Source organism: Gekko japonicus, unplaced genomic scaffold, assembly GCF_001447785.1.
Source record: "Gekko japonicus isolate JY-2015 unplaced genomic scaffold, Gekko_japonicus_V1.1 scaffold4097, whole genome shotgun sequence".
Taxonomy (NCBI): Eukaryota; Metazoa; Chordata; class Lepidosauria; order Squamata; family Gekkonidae; genus Gekko; species Gekko japonicus.
Genome location: NW_015160955.1, coordinates 91,957 through 106,883, shown reverse-complemented (window position 1 = coordinate 106,883; position 14,927 = coordinate 91,957). Strand labels below are relative to the sequence as shown.

Below are 14,927 nucleotides of genomic sequence, written 5' to 3'. Positions count from 1 at the left end.
TGCACAGAGACCACGAAGAAGATCTACCAGTATTCAGAGGTTCCAACGCCAACAAAGCGTTTATTCAAACTTCAACCATAATAATTAACAGTAGTACCTTGGACGTTCTTGTCCATCAGACCTTCACTTCACACAATGAATACAGGTTCACACAGCTCCCCTACAGGTCCTTGTCAAGCCCCGAGAATCGCGGCCTCAAACGAGGGCGGGTAGGACTGCCCCACTCTGGACCACCGAGAAGGAAGCTTCACAGGGTGTCTGTTGTGGGGAGGGGAAGGGAAAGGAGTTTGTAAGCCCCTCTGAGAAACCTTTGGGCAGTGAAGGGCAGGGTATAAATCCAGTCTCCTCTTCTTCTTATATTGAATCAGACTCTCGGTCCATTAAGGTCGGTATTGTCTACTCAGACTGGCAGTGGCTCTCCAGGGTCTCAGGCAGAGGTCTTTCACATCACCTACTGCCCGGTCCTTTTTTTACCTGGAGATGCCGGGGATTGAACCCACGATCTTCTGCAAGACAAGTAAATGCTCTGCTACTGAGTTCCAGCCCCTCCACTTCACCAAAAAGCATCATCTAGCTATAGTGATCCATGCTCTGATGGCATCCAGGTTATATTACCTGTGTGCCAGCTTTTGAAGACTATCTGGAGACTTCAGCTGGTCCGAAGTAGTATATGCTTTCTGTGTGTAATTCTGCCATATGATAAATACAAAACTAAGCTGGTCTGAAATGCATCAGCCAAGTTACTGTCTGGGGCTGGAAACTGGGATCATATCTTTTCTGTACTCAAAGAGGTGCACTGGCTGCCGATTTATTTCTGGGCACACATAGCTGATGGTCCTTCCATTTAAAGATGTTATTGATTTGGGGCCAGTGTATTTGGAGGGCTGCCTTCTCTAGAGCAGTTAAAGGCTAATATGTATATGCACACTCTGTGGGTTTTCATAGCCATGGTCAGGAGTAATTGAATCTGCATTCCCTGCATGTGTGCTTAAAAAATTAAGAAATTTTCATACAACCTAATTCTTTTGCCACACAGGATATTTGGAATGTTTTATAACCTTAGCACTAACACGTTTATATGTCATAGTTTGCATGTGTACAATAATTTGACTTAGGCCTTGGAGGCTGAAATGTGTCTGGTCCTGTTTTAATGTGGTTCAGGGTTATCAGTACCGAGATACTGAATTGTTGGGCCTGTTTTATTGGTTATTAGTCCAAGGCTCTTAACCTAGAGATACCGAACTGTATCATGTTATATTGATTCAGGACTTCTTAGTTCAAATATTTGTATCACTACCTCAAGCGCAGAATGTGCCTATGTTTTTAAAGTAGGGCTTTAGTGCACTTTGTAATAAATACATAGAGTTTAGTTTATTTCTCGTAATTTTCTCTCACCCAGCCTTTGGGTACCCAGCTCTGAGGCAACAGTGGACAAGGCCACGTAACTAACCCAATAAGTTGATGTTAACCTAGACCAGGGGTCCCCAACCTTTTTGACCCTGAAGACACCTTTGAAATTCTAATGCTGGGTGGTGGGCACAACCACAAAATGACTGCCACATTAAGCAGAGCAACCAACACAACACCAGGGACTGAGGACGTGCATAGCTCTAACAGTAAGCCTTCAGCGTTTCAGACAGAAAGGTGGCCTGAATGAACATGCCGTTAGAAACATCTTCTTGCATCCGTACTGGCTTATCTTAAGTCATGCAGTGACGATCCTTGTGATGTGGTGGCAGCTCCTGCAGGAGTGAAGTGCTCTTGAATCTTCATAGCTATTCAGATCTCCAGGGGCTCATGGGATGTCCTCCTTGCCCCCCCCTTTCTAAAAACACTTGGTGGGCACCAGGAAAGGAGTTGGTGGGTGCCATAGTGCCCGTGGGCACCCTACTGGTGGACACCTGACCTAGACGGTATCCCTCCCATTGGTAAAGAACGTAAGGAGAGCCCTGCTGGATCAAACCAATGTTCGCTCTAGTCCAGCATCCTATCTCACACAGGGACCAACCTGTTCCTCTGGGAGGGCCAACAACAGGGCAGAGAGGCCGAGGCCTTCCCCTGAGAAGAACCTCAGAAGAGCCCTGGCTGGATCCGACAAGTGGTCCATCTAGTCCAGCATCCCGTCTCACACAGTGGCCGACCCGTTCCTCTGGAGGACCAACAACAGGGCAGAGAGACCGAGGCCTTCCCCTAAAAAGAATATCAGAATAGTTCTTCACCCAAAGAGTGATGAACACATGGAATTCACTGCCACAGGAAGTGGTGGCGGCTACAAGCATGGACGGCTTTCAAAAGGGAATTGGATAAGCATATGGAGCATTGGTCCCTCAGTGGCTACTAGCCACAAGGTATAGATAGGGGCTCTGGGGCAAGGGATGCTCTGTCATCTTGGTGCTGGGGGGGGGGTCAACAGTGGGAGGGCTTCTAATGTCCTGGCCCCACTGGTGGACCTCCTGATGGCACCTGGTATTTCTGGCCACTGTGTGACACAGAGTGTTGGACTGGATGGGCCTTTGGCCTGATCCAACATTGGCCTCTCTTATGTTCTTATGTTTTAAGTGCCTTGCCGGATCAGACCAGTGGTCCACCGAGTCCAGCATCCTGTCTCACACAGCGGCCAACCAGTTCCTCTAAATGGCCAAAAACAGGGCATAGAGGCCCAGGCCTTCTATTGATAACAACATAAGATGAGCCCTGCTGGATCAGACCAGTGGTTCATCTGGTCCAGCATCCTGTCTCACACAGCGGCCAACCAGTTCCTCTAAATGGCCAAAAACAGGGCATAGAGGCCCAGGCCTTCTATTGATAACAACATAAGATGAGCCCTGCTGGATCAGACCAGTGGTTCATCTGGTCCAGCATCCTGTCTCACACAGCAGCCAACCAGTTCCTCTGGAGGGCCAACAACAGGGTAGAGAGACCGAGTCTTTCCCCGATGTTTCCTCCTGGCTCTGGGATTCAGAGGATTAGTGCCTCTGAATGTCACCCTCAGTCACCAGAGCTAGTAGCCACTGACAGACTGATCCTCCATGAAGCTCTCCAATCCCATTTTAAAGTGTTCTGTGCCTGTGGCCATTATTGTATCATCTGGCTGCGTTGCAGCGAATTCTATATTTTAATCACTCAGTGTGTAAAGTAGTACTTTCTTTGGTGTAAAGTGTATTTCCTATAGTCCCCAGACTATGTGGGGTAGTGATTAGCAGGTAACGGAGGAGAGGATATTTCTCTCCCTTTTTAAAGAATGGGCTACGGTCTTAATCTGACCACTACACCACCCTGCCTTGCCAACTGCGGCACATCAAAGGCAGCCGGTACTGCAGTGTCCTTTCTGTTCCCCTTCCCCATGAGTCCTTCCTGGGGGGCTTTGCCCAACCTTGACTCTGGCTTGCTATTTTGGGCTTTTCTGCATGTCCCTCATGCAAAAAGCTGCTCCTCTCCATTGAATAATAATAATCTTTCAATTTATTGATCGCTCAGTCCTGCAGAGCTTGCTGGCTCTGAGCGATTTAAGGTTACTCATTTTTCAGAAGGGACTAACAATGATTTGTGGGGTAAGGGAGGACAACATATATACATCTTAATTCACACACAATCACAGCCGACGAGGGTTTCCTTCAGTTCAAGATGAGACATGATCCAGATGGCATTTTTCCTCGGCCTGGTTTGATGGCGTCAGCTCTTTCCAGACTCCTTCGAGTTGTAGTGCCGCACTGCCACCGCCTGGCCGGAACAGCCCATTACAGGCTGTCTTTTTATGCCGAGGAGATCTCTCTAGGCTTTCCAATCTTGCGAGCTGGACTTCCCTTCGCCGGCTAACACCGCTCCACCCGAGGGGGGGGGGGTTCAGTGTGCCCACTCTCTCTAAGGAGTGGTACCTATTTTATCTACTCGCCGAAGCTTTCGAACCGCTGGGTAGAGGGCAAGCTGGGGACAGGGCTGGTAGCTCACACCAGCACGGGGCTAGAACTGACAGCAAGCCTGTTCAGCTCTGATGTTACTATTAAAACCAGAGGATAAATCCTCTGTGCCACCGCTCCCCATATGCTTATCCAAAAATCAATTGCCTTCTGGCGATGGGATTCAGAGGCTTAGTGCCTCTGGATGTGGAGGTTCCCCTCAGCCACCATGACTAGTAGCCATTAACAGACTTATCCTCCATGGATCTATCTAATCCCCTTTTAAAGCTGTTTATCGTTGTGGCCATCACAACATCCTCGGACAGCGAATTCCACATTTGGATAATCTGTGTGAAATAGTATTTCCTTTTGTCCGTCCTGAATCTACTGCCCATCAACTTCATTGGATGCCGTTGAGTTCTCACATTTTGGGAGATGGAGAAAAATTTCGCTTTGTCAACTCCCTCCACCCTATGCATAATTTTATAAACCTATATCATGGTCCCCCCTTATTCATCTTTTTTCTAAACCGCAAAGTCCCACAATCTTCAGCCTGTCCTTATAGGGAAGGAGCTCCATACCCCTAATCCTCTCAGCTGTCCTCCTCTGCACTTTTTCCAGCTCTACAATGTCGTTTTGAAGATACGGTGACCAGAACTCTTACAGTGCTCCAAATGAGGCTGCACCATAGATCTATGCAGGGGCATTACAATGTGAACCATTTCATTCTCAGTCCCTTTCCTAATAATCCCAGAGTTTACCTTTTTCACCACGGCAGCACCCTGGCTTGACACTTTCATTGATTTATCCAGCATGACCCCAAGATCTTTTCCCCTCTTGGCCTCAGCAAGGTCAGAACCCATTCGCCTAGAATAGAAGTTAGGATGTTTTGGTCCCAACGTACATCACATTACACTTACCAGCACTGAACTTCATTTGCCACATTGTCACCTGCAGCTGCTGGTGGTGGTGGAGGAGGAGGAGGAGATTGGATTTATACCCCGCCCTTCACTGCCCAAAGGTGTCTCAGAGCGGCTTACAAACTCCTCTCCCTTTCCCTCCCCACAACAGACACCCTCTGAGGTAGGCGGGGCTGAGAGAGCTCATGACAGAAACGGCTCTTTTTCAAGGACAGCTCTTATCAGAACTACGGCTCGCCCAAGGTCATCCAGCCAGGTGCAAGTGGGAGGAGTGGGGAATCAAACCCGGTTCTTCCAGATTAGAGTCCGCACACTTAACTACACCAAACTGGAAGAGGAAGAGGAGGAAGAGGAAGAAGAAGAGATTGGATTTATACCCCACCCTTCACTGCCCAAAGGTGTCTCAGAGCGGCTTATAAACTCCTCTCCCTTCCCCTCCCCACAACAAACACCCTGTGAAGTAGGTGGGGCTGAGAAAGCTCTTGACAGAAACGTCTCTTTTTCAAGGACAGCTCTTATCAGAACTACGGCTTGCCCAAGGCCATCCAGCCAGGTGCAAGTGGAGGAGTGGGGAATCAAACCCGGTTCTCCCAGATTAGAGTCCGCGCACTTAATCCACGACACCAAACCACTACACTTCACAGTCAGCCTTGGTTTCCACCATCCTGAATATTCTGGTGTCATCTGCAAACCTGGCCACTACAATATCCGTCATTTTATTCTCAATCCCTTTCTTAATAAGCCCTAACGTACAGTTTGCCTTTTTCACTGCTGCAGCACACTGTCTTGACACTTTAACCTCAAGATCTTTCTCCCTCTCAGTCTCAGCAAGTTCAGAATCCAATATTTTCAGATTCGGCATTTTATGAAACCAGTGTTTGCAAGGAACTTAAAATGGGGGGAATGGGAAAGAAAGAGGGCAGCCTCACACCCCTAATCAAAAGATGGGGACACATCCTATGGGGAAAGATCCTGTGCCTGCAGGAGATCTTGCTGGATTAGGGTAAAATTCCTTCCATAAACTACTTTATGGGACTTGTCCCAGGATTAGGGATGGGGCAAGTCCTCAGTTGCGTTTACAGAGTGTGTGTCATACAACGATTCTCCAGACAAAGTATTTTCTCAGTCTGAGTTCTTATGAGGAGAAGGGGTGGGGAAGCAGCATTTTAAATAAAGGAAAAATAAGTAACGTAGCATTTTAGCGATGTTTATTAGCCGTCTCCTTGGATAAGGGCAATTCCTCAGATAAGAGCCAGTTTGGCGTAGTGGTGAAGTGCGTGGACTCTAATCTGGGAGAACCGGGTTTGATTCCTCACCCCTCCACTTGCAGCTGCTGGATGACCCTGGGCAAGCCATAGTTCTGACAAGAGCTGTCCTTGAAAAAGAGCAGTTTCTGTCAGAGCTCTCTCAGCCCCGCCTACCTCACAGGGTGTCTGTTGTGGGGAGGGGAAGGGAAAGGAGATTGTAAGCCGCTCTGAGACTCCTTTGGGTAGTGAAGGGCGGAGTATAAATCCAATCTGGATTCTTTCTGGATTCAGAAAGAGAATATAGAGCAGTCTCAAGTGTAGCTTGTCCACAAACCAAAAACAGTCTGTATTAAATCCATCAAAACACACCACAGCCATTTCGTTTTGTCTACAGAGTAAGAGCATTTATTTAAACAATGCCAGGACCGTTACACACAGCTATCAAAGACCATCACACAATTCTTGTCCTGTACTGAGACTGGTATATACACAACACAAAAGTCTGCAGCTTGACAAGATGAAACTAAATTTAATATACACACACCTGACTGGACCCCTAAAGAACGTGTGTGGTGGCTCGTCTCTTCCTTATCACGTTCAACTCCCTCTTGCAGAGTCCCCGTCAACCTTCCTTTTTCTCCTCCTCGTCTGCTTTCTTGTTCATGAACTTCTGCAGAAAAGACACATTCACAACTCTCGTGACAAAGGGAAAAATTTGCTTGCTCACTGAAAAAACTCCTTCTGGGTGGTTCTAGGGCGGGGCAGCCACAACCAATGGGAAGCAGCTCCTCCTCCCTGGAGGCAAGCAAGGTTGCTCATCTTTTCAAGGGTCTTCAGCAAAATGGAAGACTACGGCTCAGTTTGGTTCAATTTTTCAGATGTGGCGTTCGTTCATTCTCTGCAGCAGCAAATGGTTCTAGCATCCAACTGGAAACAACCAGTATCACCACCCAGAAGCGAATGGCTTCATAAAATCTGGAACACGACTTTATTGGTGAAACTGAGGTACTACCAAAGAACAAAAAAGGAGACACTTCCAGAACCCAGAAGAATTTAACAAACACTGGGTGCTGTTTGTTGTGTTTTGGAAAGAGGAAAAATAAGAAAGATAAAAGCTATCCATTGGCTTGCGTATCGTTTGTGGTATTCTGTTTGTGTACTGCTCTGTAGTATAGTGTTTTGTCATTTTGTAAAAAAAAAAAAAAACCTGAAGATTTTTCACAGGTTCTTAGGAACCCCCCTTGGCATCAGTCACGTTATTCCAAAAAAACAAAAAACTCCTTCCACTTTAAGGCAACGGAGACGACTTTTATGCATATCTGTGTCACAGGAGCCCTCCTCCTCGCTCGAGTCCGACAACGAGGCACCCAACTCCACCCTGCTTCCTTCTCCCCTTCGGGTCAGTTGGCTTGAGTCTCAGTCAGCTAGGGAGCAAAGGGGGTTGTTAATGCCACCTCCCTTCTGCAACCGTCTCCTGGGCCGTTGAGCCACCTCGCTCTCTGTCTGGGTCGTGGCCGGCCGTATCCCAGGGCCGTCGTCCTCAACCTCAGCCTCCCTTTATACTTCCCCTGATCCTGCCCCGTCCTCTTGTGGCAGCCCATCGCCTCCCTCCCCTTGCCCTGCCTCCTTTCTTAACCCAGGACGCCGTCCGGGATGCAGGGGCGGTGTCCCAGCAGATGGCTTGCTGACCCTTCGCCCTCCGGTTCCAACGTCTGCCGAGCTTTGGGGGTGTGGATGGCGGCCTCGGCCATGGGGGTGGGCTCTCGTCGTTCGACCTGTACTTGGCACCACCACCCCCTTCTCCTTCCTTGCCACAGGCTCAGGTGCCTGCCGCCGGGGCTGTTTCCTGGCTGTTGCGCCCGGGAGGTGCCCTACTGATTGTGTGGCCCCCACTGCGTCCTCTCCCTGTCGCCTCGGCCTCTTCGGGGGCCTCAGTAAGTACTGGGTGGGCACCGGGGGGGTCTCCTGGGGGGGTCTTGCCGTGCTGCTGGCTGTCCTGGAGCCGAGACACTCTGGAAGTTCAAGTAAGAAAAAATGCATTTTATACACAGACACACACTCCTCAGCACTAACCCAATAAAAAGAGCAACTGCTCTAAATTTGTTTAAAAAGCAAAACATTGTACATTTAAAAATAACAGTTTTGTTATTTCTGTGCTTAAATTGGATAGCATTGGTAAGCTGCCCAAGACTCTGGGTAAACTTTGCAGGCAAAAAGAAGGTTGCACTTACCTATAACTGTTGTTCATCGAGTGCTCTTCTGTGCAGACACACATGGGAACTGCACAGTCGCAGGCCAGCTACGGGAAAGATTTCCAAGCTTTCTAATAGACTAGGAGCGCCCCTCCTCCCTCTGGCACTTTCCCGCCAAAACGCTCACATGACCAGGAGGAGGGGCGCTACTCTCTCAGTTCTCTCCATGCCACCGGTGGAGACCCCCTAGAAAACCAGTTTCAGAGAGCTCACAGCGAGGCAGGAGGGAGGGATGTGTGCCTGCACAGAAGAACACTCGCTGAACAAGAGTTACAGGTAAGTGCAACCTTGTTTTCATCGTCGTGGCCTCTGTGCAGTCCCACATGGGAAGATTAGCAAGATCACTGAGTAAAGGAGGTGGGTGTGAAGCTCTCAGAAGGAGACCACCGAGGACTGCTTTTATCAACAGTTGTTTAGCGGCACAAATTCACCTTCACCCAGAACTCTCCTATACCAGAACAGCAAGCCCTGTGCAAGTGTCCCCACCAAAATACATGTGGGAATGTGGGAAAGAAAGAAAAAAGAGCACTCTTTTGAAAAGAGCCATCATACAGAGTGGTAATGAAAGGCTGTGCACTCAAACACAGTGTGATAGAGTCAACCGACCCACAAGGATGGGTTGTGTGAGGACGCTGACCATGCATTACATGAGAGACCACCCATGGTAGGGGATTCCAGCAGGACATCACCTTTTGAAATTTCATGCATGGACAGGGTATAAGTTAGACCCCTATCATAAATGAAGCACCATGTAAGTGCCAAAAATAAAACAAGGGTTATACCCATCTTTTGTAGCATGCTTAGTAATCCAGCAAGGAAAAGATTAGAGAGGGTTTTTTTTTTTTTAAATCAGGTGCCAAAAACATTCAACAGCATAAGAAGCAGGGTCCAAACCTTGCTGCAGTTTCTATAAAGACTCTCCTCTCAGAGGTGCAAGGTACACGAGTGGTGTTTGCCACTCAGAAAAGTGGGAGGCTACTGCTACAATGCAGGAAAGGAGATGATCAACATATTAATTTGTCAGCAGGAGTGAGAATAAGCAGATCTGCCTGATGGTAACGAAGGCAGTGAAAAGAGGTGTGATGTGGCTGAAGAAAGGATGGACACAATGCGCCACAAGGAAAAAAAAACTTGTGTAGTCTGCAGAGCAACTTGTGCAGCAATATAGGCAGAGAAAAAAGGCATAACAACAAATTGTCAGGGATTATAAGTGCATTTCTCAACAACAAGGTTATTGTCAGGAATAAAGCATAAAGGCGAGGGCCTGGAATGTCATATTGTGGGGCTATGCCAAGTAGCCCAGACCGCCAGTCAGAATACCAGGGAACTGATATCTGCTAATCAGTTAAAACATGATTGCAGTGCCTCCTTTAACTCTGTGGAGCGTTTGCACTAAAACCAGAGACAAAGTAAATATGCCCATCATGTCAAGGTAAAGTAATGTCAAGACAATTAATATTGCAGAACACCAGGAGTTACTGGGAAAGGTTCCCACAGATAGTGAAGGAGCCATCAGAGATGGCACTGCTTCTAGAAGATCATGGACAAAAGAAATGTTGTGAGAGAAAGGACTGTGCTGAGACCAGAAAGAAAACTAAGTCCAGGCATCCCGTGAAGGGTAAAAGACACAGCAAAACAACAGTCTTATTTATGGTGTCACATATAGATATGTAAAAATGCTAGGAAATGCGGCAGTGAAAGCTAAACAGAGCTTACAATCTTAGTAGGTTTCTATATATAGGAAAAGGGGGGGGGGGGGGGATTCAGGCGGGTTGCTTTGAAAAGGATCAATAAGATCTGTCAAACTGGCAGGGAAAATTGACACAGGTGCACACAGAATTGCAGGATGCCTGGTGGACAAAACAGCAGAGGTGAAAGGATCTCGATCACCAGAGACTTTGTCAGTAGGAGACACCAAGGATGGAACTTGGCTTCTTGTACATGGACAAAAGGTATGCAGAACCCTGAGACATCATGTTAAGTGAAGGCGGGAAAGAAACGTGACTCGCGGATTCGACAACAAGCCTGTTATTGCCTCCAGAATGTTGTGCGACTGGACAGCAGAATTCACATCCTCGGCGAGGAGGTAAGTTACTTTAATGCTTTGTTTTGTTCTGTTTTTCGCTTGCTTATTTTGTTTATATTATCTCCTAGCATGGACTAGGGTAAGGTCACATGAGTGATCCAAATTAAAGGGACAGATTTATCATGTAGATCACCAGCATAGGCCGTGAGCCACAGTGCATTAAGATACGTTAAAACAGAATAGTATAGAGGTCATAGTGACCTGCTGATTTATAAACTAATGGGGAAGTGTTGTATAGCAAGGAGAAGAAACAAACTGCATCCCAACTGGGTTTATTTTAGATCATTAATACTACTTGTGTTCACTATCTTTATGACAGATGACTTGCTGTGCCTGATACTGAAAAGACCTGTTGATCTATTCCACTGTTAGCCCACCCATTCTCCAAAGGAGATCAGGGTGGCACAGGCTGCTCTCCCTCAAGACCAAGACAAATGTGTCCCTAACACGCCGTGGATCAGGACAAGTGTGCATTGTTTGAAACAGCTGCCCACAGGAACAAGATGCTAATTGCGGTCCTTTGTCAGGGCAAACAGAACCCAACTGAACAAGGCTGCTTCTGCACTAGAATCGGCAAGCTGGCTAACGGGGCCCATCTACATCCCTTCGAAAGGGATTTCTATGGCAATTTCAACCAGGAAATAGCTCAAGACCGAGGCACATTTGGTAGGAAACCCAGAGCCGTCCCTTCCTCACAAAGCAGCAGTAGAAAAAGCCTTGTCCCCTTCCCACCTCAGAAAGGGAAGGAGGACAGCGAGAGAGGAATCTCTCCTCCCACATTCTTTCTGGAGATAAGAGCCCCAGCAGCTCATGCTACTGCTCTAGCGAACACAGTGTGTAACTCCAGCAAGACAGAGAGCTCAGAACAAATCCCGAGACTGCCACAGAGTCTGCCAGACAGAAGAAGGGAACCGTTGACGGACAGCTTGGCGACGGCCTCCTGGTTCAGCAACAAGCCACACAGCTGGTCTTGCACTGACTGCAGCGTGTGTCAATTCAAGGCCTCGGCTGTGGTGCCCAGCTCTCGCCTAGCAAGGACAGACCCCCAAAAGTGACCTACTGGGACTCCACCAGCCTCCAAATGCTGAATGGCTTTGGGAGACCCTCTATCTAGTGATTTTATCTAGTTTTCCCAGTTCAAGATGGGTTAGTCTGTCTGTAGCAGTAGAGAAGAGCAAGAAAAGAGCTCCTCCCCGGCCACAAATGTTGTGAGTCTTTAAGGTGCTCCTGGACTCTTGCTCTTTTCCACAGTGGAGTTCAATAGCTGCCAGCAGCTCTTGAGGTGGAACTGACACACCTGCCCAGTGGCTCCTACCTTTCTCAGGCTTCTCAGAAGACTGCGAGGGGGTCACCTCACTGCAGCTCTCCTCCTTGCCTCCTGGATCCTGGCCGAGCCGTTCGGATCTTGCCTCCGGATCCTCACCCCCTGCAGTCTGGCGGCCTCCAACAGAAACCTCCTGGGCTGGAGCAGCCGTCACAACATCTCCCGTTTGCTCCGTGGGAGTCGCAAATTCTGGGCATCCCTCAACATCCATTTCTGTTGCTTTGGCCTCCACATCCTCCTCAGGGCTTTCCATCTCTGTTTCCACAGAAATATGACAGCTCAGTTAATTGCTTCCTAGGTGTCAGTTTTACCTATATCGTTGAATGATTTTTGATTATTTAAAATACATCATTAAAAAGACACTCTGTCATACTGTTATGATCTGTGTAGGACTGGGAGACAAGGCCTAGTGAGGCCTAGGAGACCTGTGTGGGAGTAGAAAGCAGACAGCCTACAATCCCCACAATGCTTAGCGATGGTTGTAACCAATCGGTGTCCAGGGTTTGTGTGAGGAGATGTCACATATAGTTTGGGGGCTGTGGAACTGTGTTCTTTCTCTTCTGCGTTCTTTTTCTCTCACAGAACTAAGCTGAGAGAACAGTCTGGTCTGAGAGAAAGATCTCTCACTTGGGACAGAGTGAATACAGGCACAGGCCTGGTATAAAAGGCTGTGGGCCTTGAATAGTAACCAGTTAAGTGAAATAGGTAGCCACATTAGATTTGTTTTATTTTACCTTTAGACACTGTTAAATATTTTAAAGCACCTTGTCTTGTTTTCCTTGCCCCATTACTGTATTAATAAACCATTTGTTTAATGTTCTCTGCCTGGTCATCACGCCTATATTTCTCGGCTTAATAGGGGCATTTGGGTTGAGCTTCGGAGGGTACTCTGGGCCTTCCCAAGGGACCCTAAGTCCAGAGTGATGGCAGAGGAAGGTGGAAACCCACTAGGGGTCATGACACATACTCTAGTCAGTTTCAAACACTGGCAGCATTAAGTACTTAAAATGTTCATTACACAAAGATTAGTCTACAAACGACGTTAAGATTAACAGTCTTTTCTTTTGCATGTTCCGGCTCATCAGCAGAGATGTAAAAACTGAAAAAGCCCCGAGACTGGAAACATTGAAAAAAATTAACTGAAAACCCACCGTTAAATGTCTACGATGCACAACTTGGGACAGATGTGACTGGGAGAGCACAAATGTGATACTATGCAGGATGCAGTCCCTGAGGCACAGAGTCTGAACTGGGTCTTTCTAGACCTTGTAACGGCTCCTGTTAGACATTTCATGCCCATTAGGTGATCGCTGGACACACTGTTTGTGGAGAGGGATGTCACCGTTCATGAGGCAGGAGCTTTAAACGGGATGACTGCCACACTGCTCACATCCGCTACCCACATCTTTCTAGTTCTGAGCTATGTCTTCTCATTTATACAAGTGGAAAGTGATGTACAGAAAGACATTCCTGCAGTGGTCGGCTACAGGGACGGCATTTACAGGCCATGCTTAGAACTCAGAATTATTCTAGACGCCCCCAGGAAGGGATGAGGGGCTCCCGATGGTCTGCTCCTCTCACATCAGCCTCTGTGTTCAGTGCTAGCTGGGGAATCCAAACAGGTTTCAGGGGCAGCCAGTACAGAGAACAGGGTGAAGGGAAAGGACTGAGGACTAAGGTTACAACTGCAAACAAGGTACTGCAAACAGGTAACAACAACATACATATCTTTGCACTGGTAACCCACATCTTACCAGAAGGCTGCTGACGGTCCTCCATATCGCTTCCCTGGTTGTCTGGCTGCTCTGTCAGTTTCGAGGTCGATTCTGCAATACAAAGACACACAACTCACTCTTATGGCTTGGCTCACAGAACTTTCACCTCATCCTCAAACGGCTGAGACCAATCCATTGCCTACCTGCTACAGGTGGCGCCAACTGTGCTTCCACTTCAGTCTCTTCCTTTAGGGTTTCTTCCAAATCTTCCCCTCCTTCATCCTTCTCAGTTTCTACTAAGGTAGTTTCCTGCGTATCTATTTCTGCAGCAACACTCTCCTTTTCCGCAACTTCCATCTGAGCCTCAGATGCCTTCTTTTCCTCAGGAAGATTCTCCCCAGGACACACTTTCTCTCCTGGTGAGGCATCGTCTAGAATTACAGTTTCTTCCTGCTTGGCAGCCCACGGTAAACCCTCCGTTGTTTCAGCAACTGCAGTTGCAGTCTCTGTTTCTGGGACTGTTTTGACAACCACCTCCACCATATCTGTGCTTGTAACGGTGACCTTTTCTTCCTCCTCATCCTTACTGCCAATTCCATCAACAGTAACAAAGTTAAGCTCTCCTTCCGGGAAGTCATCGTCTGCTTCAGTCACTTCATCCAAAGTCACCAGAGGCTGATAGTCGTTGTCCTCGTCGATCTCACCCACTGTAACTGAAGTGCTTGGGTCTTCGGGCACCTGGGAGGAAAGGAAATCGCCAGGGTCTTCAAGCACCTCCTTTTCTTCTCGCCTGTCACTGAAGGTCTCGGTCTCAAAATGCAAAGGCTCGTTCAGACGTAGCTCTTCTAGTTCTCCAATTTCATTCCCCGTTACTAAGGGTTCTGTTTTAAGGGCTGGCTCTCTGTCTGCTTCTTTCAAGGTCTCCTGAGCGGCAGGGTCTTCTTGCTCAGAGGTCTCATCAAAAGTAACAAGTGCCTGTGGATCCCGGGCCACTTTGGAGATGAGTTCTTCATCGTCATTCACTTTGTCAACGGTGACCAACACCTGGGGATCTGGCACGGCTTCCAGGGGATCTGGCACAGCTTCTAGATGTTCTGCTGCTTGGGCCATCCCCCCTTCGTCCTCTCCAATCTCGTCCAACGTATCGAAGGACAGCTCCTGCTCAGCAGCTCCGTGAGCAACAGAGGTCTTGCCCTTCCTTCTCTTGGAGCTGGGCCTATGGGCAGCACCCTTCCTCTTACCCCTTGGAGGGTTCCTTTTAGGCTGGGAGGGAGAGTCCACTTCATCTGTAACTTCATCCACAGGAACAAACTCATCCAAGTTAAATGGGAAAAGCTCTTCTTCCTACAAAACATTAAACAATTAAGAAAACAGTCTCTCAGTGAACAGGAGCAGCTTTCTGGATGTCAGCAGACCTTAAGGGGCAGCCACCCTGATCTCACACCATGGAGAGATAAAGGCAGGAGCGGAGACAAAACTGCCTTGGG

At 48.0% G+C, this 14,927-nt stretch overlaps 1 protein-coding gene across 1 annotated transcript; it reads right to left on the bottom strand.

Annotated features, from left to right (window-relative positions):
- Positions 1 to 6,467: 6,467 nt before the first annotated feature.
- On the bottom strand, positions 6,468 to 14,623 carry LOC107122265 (probable endo-1,3(4)-beta-glucanase AFLA_105200). Its single transcript, XM_015425308.1, has 4 exons — positions 13,644 to 14,623; positions 13,480 to 13,551; positions 11,717 to 11,980; positions 6,468 to 8,075 (listed from the first exon to the last, which is right to left on the bottom strand). Exons 1-4 carry the CDS (start codon positions 14,548 to 14,550, stop codon positions 7,621 to 7,623), a joined length of 1,698 nt encoding a protein of 565 aa, XP_015280794.1. The 5' UTR covers positions 14,551 to 14,623; the 3' UTR covers positions 6,468 to 7,620.
- Between the last annotated feature and the right edge of the window lie 304 nt (positions 14,624 to 14,927).